A 9,118-nucleotide genomic window follows, 5' to 3' on the forward strand; every position below is an offset into this window, starting at 1 on the left:
TTTCTACATCTTTCTTTCTTTCTTTCTTGTTTTGTTTTGATTATTCTATACCGAAAAGTTGCCAAGGAGCTCCGGTACCTGAACTTCGCCCTTGTTGATCTTCTCCAAAGTCTTGATCAGATCAAAATTAATCTTTTCGGACACAACCGAATCCTTCTTATAATCAGGATGGTTCTGTACAAATTGACGGATCCATGAGGCTGCTGTCATCAATGTTCCATTCGCACGCTTCTTGATCAATTCAAGATATTTGCTAATCTCACATCGTGTCTCAATATCAATGTTCAATGTGTTCAAATAATTGTTGACTAATCCCAGCAGTCCAGGGAATCCCTTTGCTGGATTGCCATTGATGATCTCATCAATCGTCATCAGTTCATACTCATTATCCACTCCTGCGGAAGGTTGTTGTTGGTGATGGTGATGGTGGCTACTGTTGCTGTTGTCTGTATGGGCTGGATCCTGTTCGTTGATAGTTGTCATATGAGGTACTGTCGCATGGGTTACACGGGGTGATCCAGAAGGGGTTCCTGAAGCTGGTGTGCTAGGTCGCGACTGAGGGAAAATTTGTTTACGGAAATGGAACTTTTCTTGAAGAACGGCGTTTCTATGATGGGCGACCTTCATGTTCTCATCAACCTAACAACAAGTTAAATTAAAATTAGAATATTGTTTAAAAATGTATCTAACCATAACCATACCTTATTGTCCCATTAAACAAAACAAAAAACAAAAAAACAAAAAAAAAAAAAAAAAAAAAAAAAATTACCTTGGAAATAGGAATATAAAAGTTGGTGTTGAAGCTTAGTACAGCACGGGTGACCAAGACAATGAAGATCGCAAAGGCTGCATTCTCAAAATCTGTCAACTGAATCTCCATTGAGCGGAACTCGACACGCCAACCAATAGGACTGGTCTTTGAAGGTGGGGGTTTGAAACGCATGGTTTGCCAATTGGTACTCTGTAAATTCTCGAAATGGTCTGTGCTCTCGTTATCGTCCACATTCAACAACTCATGGAAAATCACCAAGGGATCACGGATGAAGAGATGTGAGATATGGCGAGCCAAGAGATCATCAATGCCATTGTCGGAAAGCTTTTTGTAAATGTCCTCGTCGTAGACCAAGGGTATGTCGTTGTACTCAGGCTTGTAGCTGGGGTCATTAGAGATGTACGAGTCTATCGAATCATAACGTGATTTGGGGATCCTGTACTTGTTTTCTTTGAGAGGCTATTAATATCAAAAAAGTAACAAATAAATAAATAAATAGACAAATAAACAAAAACAAGTCGAGGTGATATGAATAAAAAAAGATGTGAGATGGTGCAGAAATGGTGCCATTTGACGTTCCACATGGACAAATAAAAAAGATTTTGGTAAAGGAGTACAGTAAAGAATGCAATAAAAGTCCATGTGTCACACACAGCATTGATCAAGTAAAGCCCTTTTTTTTTTTTTCCTCTCTTTCTTTTCCGAGATCAGGCGGAGTTTTTTTTTTTTTTTTTTTTTTTTACCTTGAGTCCACGCTCTTCTTCGGTTCTGTCATCTACGGATTGAGCAATCACATTCCATCTACAATCAACATCACTCAAATATCCACGATAAATGGGAGCAGCAGCTGTCAAGGCCAACATGATGGGGCCCAATGGCGCCATTTGATCATAGATCTTGCGTGCCTCATCGACATTGACCGCCTGAAATGTGATCTGTAGACAACAACATCCCATGCCAAAAGCCATAGCGTCCATGTAAATATGATCTGGTTTGGCAGCTCCTTCTTCAATCGCATTCTTATCCTCGGGATAGTCATTAAAAGTTGGGATAGTAGGATCGATAAAAGGTTTTGGAGTATTGACATCGTGGAAAATAGGCATATTGATTGCAACTTTGGATCCACGGCGACGGCGAATATTGGCGGTTAAAGTTCTGGGAACATTAAGAAAAAAAATAAAATAAAAACATAAAAAGTTTAAACATTGCGCAGCATCCAATGAGTTTACTAATTATTAAAGAGAAGCAACTCACAGCGTGTATCCATTTTTTTTTTATAAAAAAAAAAAAAAAAACTTACGGGAATCGAGCGTGAGCATTAATGATATCATCTGGGACAAAGAGACTGCGAGCAGCTGGACCATGTGGCTCATGATGGGGCTCAAGGAATTCTCCAGCACATCCAAGACGGGGATAAGATGTCAGTGTTACAGGGACCTCATTTGGCTTCATGAGCGAACGGGCCAGTTCACGTCTAAAATAAAGCAAATAGTTGTGGCAAGCAACAAGGTAATAAAGATTATGAGTATTTTTTTTTTTTTTTTTTTTTTTTTTTTTTGCAAAGCCATGATTCTAATCCTGACGGAGACTAAAAAGTTTTTTTTATCGATGCTTAAATACCGAAGTTTCATATTCCGTTCGACAGCCAACAGATCGCGAGGAAGTCCCATGTAGGGTTCGCCAGGAGTACCCTCCAACATGTAGCGACCGTATTCAGGATGCCATGATGAGTCGACTAGCAATCTGAATGCAAGCATATAGTATAAAGCATAAAATTAAAGTAGAAAGGTAAACCCAAAAAGACGTGTGTCAGCAGGGTCATTGATGATCATTGATGATCATTGAAGTACATGTAGTATACATGGATATGGATATGGATATGGATATAAAGGAGAGAGAAACGAGATGGCATTGTTGAATTACCTTTTGGCAGGATCGGTCATGGCTTCTTCCTCCTGTATGGCCAAATGCTGTAGGATCTCCCAGACACGCAAGCTGAGCTTGGCTCGCTGATTCTCCTCATCGAGACTGACAACGATATACTCGATCTCATCACCCCAGAGAAGACAATCCTTTTGTGAATCCTTGGTAGCCTCCCAGAGGTTCAGGAACTGGATGATACCATGGGTTCGGACGTGGTCAGCATACTTCTTGGCCTCGTCCCAAGGCATGGGTGTTCCGAGTGATAAGAGACCCATTGTATGATGACTGTGACTATTTTAAAAAGAATATGAATATGGAAGAGAGAAAGAAAAAGAAAATAAAATAAAAGACAAGAGCCGTAAAAAGGTATAGATACAAGTGAAGGATTGAAAAGGTCGAATGAATGAGTGAATGCGGAGGGGAATGAACGATCGAATGAAAGAATGAAAGATAAAAAGAATGAAAAAATGAAAGAAGAGGAAGAGAGTAAAAGACAAAATAACTTTGAAATGAGTTTTATTTTTTCTGCCAATAGGAAAAGGGGTGCTGAAGGATGCATTAGTAATTGACCAGAAAATTTTTTCGATCAATTGACCTATTAGAGTTTTTTGGCACTGTAACAACGTCGAGCCAACGCAAGCTGCACGCGTACAGCAATACAACAATACAACAATACAACAAACAACAATCTTGTTCTCTTGAAGATGGGCCCTGGGAAACTTGTACATGTACATGTACATGTAAATAAGTAAGAAAAAAAAAAAAAAAAAAAAAGTCTAAATAAATGTTTTATAAACAGTAATAGATCCCCTTTGTTAGATGACAACAGTAATCAAGAACAAGATAATGATTTGATTTCAGCCCCTTCTGGGAAACGCAACCGGACAACTTTTTTTTTTTTTTTTTTTTTTTGATTATAAAGCAAAACCAAAGCCGAGCTGCGCAAAGCAAGGGAAGGTTGCAATTGACGCTAGAGATAGCGTGTGATGGCGTTGACATGTATGATGATCAGTCCAATAATATTTTTTTTTTTTTAAGTCTCCTTTGAGAGCCATGGCCTATCAGAGAGTCGGTCTATTATGATCGACGCATGTTCTCATGTTCTGCATAAAATAATCTATAATGGATTATGATGCCAAATCCAGTCCTTTTTCCATTTAAGGGTATTATGTTTCATGTCTGTGCGTACAAGACATGTGTCCGTTTTGTGGCTTTTACTCCGACACTTGTCCTGAAATTTGAATTGACATCAAATCCATCGAAATTTTAACAATGTCATCATGGCATGCTAAAGATCTCTTTCTTTCTTCTTTATTTCACGCCTTCATTCCTCCATACATTCATATACACAATAAAACAATAAAACCTACAATACACAGAGTAGACTTACCCTCTCCCCTGACTAAAACTGAGAAAAATAACGGCACATTCGCATTTTCAAAGGTTCATTCCTGCTTGCTCACTTTCAAAATGACAAACAACAACGAAAAGATTTTATCCAATTTCACCTGCATGGATTTGGAACAAAGCACCAGTCAGACGAAGCCAACCAATTCAAGTACTCGCACTGGATCCACTCGTGCAACACCGAGGAGAAAAAGAGTTATTCTGACTGACGAAACGACTCCAGAGCCTTCACCAGTGGCACAGACTGCTAGAGTTAGTGCAAAGTCTTTTAAGCGCCCTAGGCGTTGTGAGGCTGATTCTTTATCCTCAAATGTCCTTCACTCCGGTCCATTGACAGAAGAAGAGCTGGCCCTGGCGAACGCACGGAAGGAGTCGGCGAGAAGTGTGCTGCAGATGATTTTAGATGATCCAGATTCATCGACGACAGTGAATCAATATAAGACACAGCTCCGGCTGTGGGAGGTATGTTGGATCATCAAAATGTCGCTATGAGCTATCTCAGACAGGCTATCAAACTAGACGACTTGGCTAATTCTCTTTTTTGTTTTTAGCAATACTGCAATGAAAATTATCAAGGTGACTGTAGCGTCGATGCGAAACGCATGCTTGAATACTTCACAACGGTTGTCTTCAAGCGAACAGTAAAGCGATTGATCGGCACAGATCGTTGCTACCGTGGCGCTATTGGGTATGCCCAGCAGGGTGGAGGAGATTCTTCGAATTCTCAGGCTGGGGAAGACGCAGTCTATGAGGGAGAAGAGATCGACGAATTAGTCGAGGCAGATATCGACGAACATGAACTAAGCGACATGGAGCAGAGACTGGAGACATTAGATAACAGCGAGCAAGTTGATGACGACGACGGCCAAAGCATAGACCAAGGTCAACAACAGGGACAGGGTCAGAGACAGGGTCAGGAACAGGGTCAGGAACAGGGTCAGGATCAGGATCAGGAACGGAGACAGGGTCAGGGGCAGGGGCAGGGACAGGAACAAGGACAGGAACAGGAACAGGAACAGGAACAAGGACAGGAACAGGAACAGGATGAAGATCTGGAGCTTCAGCTGAGGTCATTGGCACAGAGAGGTAAGAAGGCTCCTCCCTCCTGGGATAATATGGAGCCACCTGAAGGAGTCGACCCACATCAATGGCAGATTGATATAGCATTGAATGATGAGGAGCGAGCATCACATGAAGCTGTAACTGTTGGGGGTTCAAGCAAGAACATCACGCCGAAGCGGAAGACTGCAGCCGTTATCAGGACTGAAAATGAAAGAGAACAAGGTATGTAAAGATAACCATGTATTAATATATAAATTGTTATACAGTACTGGGATCCAAACCTTTGGGAAGGCTCCGCCATCACGCGTACCCCAGGTGACAAGACACCATGGCCGCAACTCAGTGTTAATTATCAATATAAATAGCCTACTAAATTATGACTTAATAAACCATTCCTTAATCCTGCATCCACCTTAATGTATCTTTGATTGTTACAATTTACACTAATGGTTGATACTTTTTATTATATATACAATTTTTTTTTTTTTTTTTTTTTTTGGATATACTTTTGCGTTTGTAGTTATCCTGCAAGCACCAGAGGACAAACATGGCAGCAAAATTGTCTTTGTTCCTCTCACGCTGGGGACAGTCGCAAATGTTAAGAAGGCTTTGCAATACTTATGGAGGCAACAGTCTTCTTCGACAGCTCCGTATCCCAATCCCGCCCCAAACCCAAGAACGGATGTACCACTAGCGGAGGCGATCAAAAATTATGGAGAGAAACTTGTCCATCACAAAGTAACGACAGGCACCTTATCTCGCACTGCCACCTGTGCCGTACGAGAACCTTACAACACTAAAATGTACCTGCGTATGTTGGCCTTTACATGGCGCATGCTTCCGACGGTTGGAGTAAGCGGCAGGCGACCTTACGACAGTGTTACAAGATTTCAGTATATGAGGGAGAGGCTATGCCTCCTTGCACGCCATCATATGTTGCTGCGGGATGAGGACATCCGAAACTTGAACCTGGCTAACACATTCAATATTCAGACCCGTCACCCCGCGCCAGGGTCAAAGCTGGCGTCGGGGCTTGTCTTCTGCATCACACGTGGAAAGACAAACCATAAAGGTGTCGAACTCTATGCGACAGCTTATCGACATAAGCTGTTCTTAAGGTGCACCGTGGGCGGGTTTGCATTTTATATGCTAGAACGGTTCCAGGTAAATGATGCCGTCAGTCTTGACGCGAGCGTATGATTTTTTCTCATTCAATTACACGAAGTGACATATATCCTTATTTTTTTTTTTTTCCCTATTGTAGGTGTTCAAGGAGCCTCTTCCCAATTTTGCGGACCCTGACGAGTGGTACAGCATCAAGGTGCTAACAGGGGGTGGAACAAGCCAAGAACGGTTAGAGAACCGAAAGGAAGCGCTTGTTGGCCGAACCCAAATGAGCACTACGGCGGCTGTAATGCGTGCCTGCGACGTGCATTCGGCCAAAATTACGCACTCTGGCCGACATGCAGGGGTCTCGGAAGCCTACGAAAGAGGCTTAAGCCTGGACGATATTCGCCACTTGGGAAGGTGGGTCATGGGGCAAATGGAGAACTTCTATGCTCCAAAAAACCCAACCAGGGGCGCTTTTTGTATGGCTCAGTTTGGACCGAATGAGCCTTACTTTATCGAGCGTGATTTGGTCACCCCGCCCTTAGAGCTCCAGCGTCTGGTCTTTCCTTGGATTGAGGAAAATTTTGATAAACATATGCCGGAGAGAGCTGACTCCTGGAGAGAGGAGTGCACCAAAGAAATGCTGGGGGTCGATCCAAATGTCCCGACAGACGAAGACATTTTTTGGACGCCAATCGAGAAGAAGACGAGCTCGAAACGATTGACCCGTGCCTTCAGCACTGACTCCCTTGTTACACGCATTGGGTTCCTCAAACTTCTTGTGCGTATGAGGCGAGTAATCCTTCAGGATGCAGTGCTCTTTTTGAAGCCGAACGACAAGGGGAAAATGTTGGAGAACAAACTCCTCGAATCGTTACCAGAAATCTTTGGTTGCCAGCTCTTTCTGGATTTCCAACATCAATTGCTTCGGGCCATCGACGTACATCGCCGACAAGCAGGCATCATCCAAGCGGATGTGCCAGTTAATGCGCAAACTATGGTAAGCGCCATTAACACGTTGTCGGTAGAGGCGCGGGTCTTTCATCAACTCCAGCATGAGACGGTCCAGAAGCTCGAGGCCCTATCCACCCTTGTGACAGAGCAACAGGAGCAACAGAGGCAGCAACAGGAGCAACAGAGGCAGCAACAGGAGCAAATCCACTTACTTCTCCAATCGCTGCAGCAGCAACAAAGCGCAAATGTGCGGCAGCCTTTTCCATATCATGTGCAGTCTTGCCCGCCCTTTGTGTTTAATCCTTCTCCATTGGCGCCAGCACAGAGCCGCCTAGCTTCTTTTCCTTCGGTTCCTCAGGCTCCTACTACGCAGGGCCTATATCAAGCTCGCCAGGCCGCTCCACCGCAACAGCAGCCATTATTTTCCAACCAATTGCCACCATGTCCTCAGCAACAGCATCCATATCAACATAGCCATGTGCAGGCTCCAATGACCTCAGAGCAGACACAACGATTGCCGGAAGATGAAAGGTATAAAGGCTACCTCATGAAAGGCGATGGCAAGCAATTGACGGTCAGGGAAGCATGGGATGAATTCCGTGGGCCCGTTGCTCAGGCAAAGCAGGAAAATCACAAATGGCCATTCACAGAGGCGCGTCACAAGGCATTCAGGCGCAGGCGTCAATTTTTCGATCTGATAAAGAATATTGCCGAAAAACAGAAGCGAGACTTCGAAGAGGTAGTAGACGCACTGACAGCTCAGTACAAGGGTCGGACAATCAATTCCATTCGACTAGAGCTTCTGAAAGACACCGGGAATGACGAAGGCTGCCACCAAGATGCGGACGAGTAGATGAGTAAGGGTAATTTTTTTTTTCTTTTTTTATATATATATACATATATATATATCCTCGGATACAAATTTAAGCAATAAAGCACAAAGTAGTGATGGTGTCGGAAATACCAAGACATGAACTGAGCTACAAGAAGCAGAAAACTGTTGGCTGCATCCTTGAGCCAAAAGAGGCTGAGAAAATACAATGTACAAGCAACCCATTGTCGTGAAATTTGTGATATTCCAAGGTGTTTAGCATAAGTATCATCCAGGAAAAAGCATTATCGTCAACATTATTAACAAGACAAAACACCATCAAAGCACTATCAAAGCATTTTTGACTCGACTCGGCTACCAACGCACTATAACAGAAATAATTGAATACTTCATCAATATAAAAACTGTCATGTTTAATCATTAACACTGTCTCTACCATAAAAAGATTTTGTCTATTTCGCTTCACAAATCCATTTTGTGGAAAAAGATTTGTGAAGCGAAATATAAAAATTTTGTGACTTGGTATCCTTCTGTGTCCACCTGTGTCCGCCTGTGTCCATCTGAATGGACACAGGTGAGCAATTTCGTTTCACAATCTATAATGGATTATGATGCCAAATCCAGTCCTTTTTCCATTTAAGGGTATTATGTTTCATGTCTGTGCGTACAAGACATGTGTCCGTTTTGTGGCTTTTACTCCGACACTTGTCCTGAAATTTGAATTGACATCAAATCCATCGAAATTTTAACAATGTCATCATGGCATGCTAAAGATCTCTTTCTTTCTTCTTTATTTCACGCCTTCATTCCTCCATACATTCATATACACAATAAAACAATAAAACCTACAATACACAGAGTAGACTTACCCTCTCCCCTGACTAAAACTGAGAAAAATAACGGCACATTCGCATTTTCAAAGGTTCATTCCTGCTTGCTCACTTTCAAAATGACAAACAACAACGAAAAGATTTTATCCAATTTCACCTGCATGGATTTGGAACAAAGCACCAGTCAGACGAAGCCAACCAATTCAAGTACTCGCACTGGATCCACTC

General features: G+C 42.5%; 1 protein-coding gene across 1 annotated transcript; it reads right to left on the minus strand.

Annotated features, from left to right (window-relative positions):
* Nucleotides 1-60: 60 nt before the first annotated feature.
* On the minus strand, nucleotides 61-3,211 carry BCR41DRAFT_321780 (glutamate-cysteine ligase-domain-containing protein; the record flags this gene model as incomplete). The annotated part of the gene is made up of 7 exons (XM_022021449.1): nucleotides 2,696-3,211; nucleotides 2,393-2,515; nucleotides 2,073-2,246; nucleotides 1,516-1,927; nucleotides 770-1,231; nucleotides 510-639; nucleotides 61-455 (listed from the first exon to the last, which is right to left on the minus strand). Coding segments are annotated over exons 1-7 (1,971 nt in total), but the record flags the coding sequence as incomplete, so codon positions are not given.
* Nucleotides 3,212-9,118: the final 5,907 nt, after the last annotated feature.

Source organism: Lobosporangium transversale (assembly GCF_002105155.1).
Source record: "Lobosporangium transversale strain NRRL 3116 chromosome Unknown BCR41scaffold_15, whole genome shotgun sequence".
NCBI lineage: Eukaryota > Fungi > Mortierellomycota > Mortierellomycetes > Mortierellales > Mortierellaceae > Lobosporangium > Lobosporangium transversale.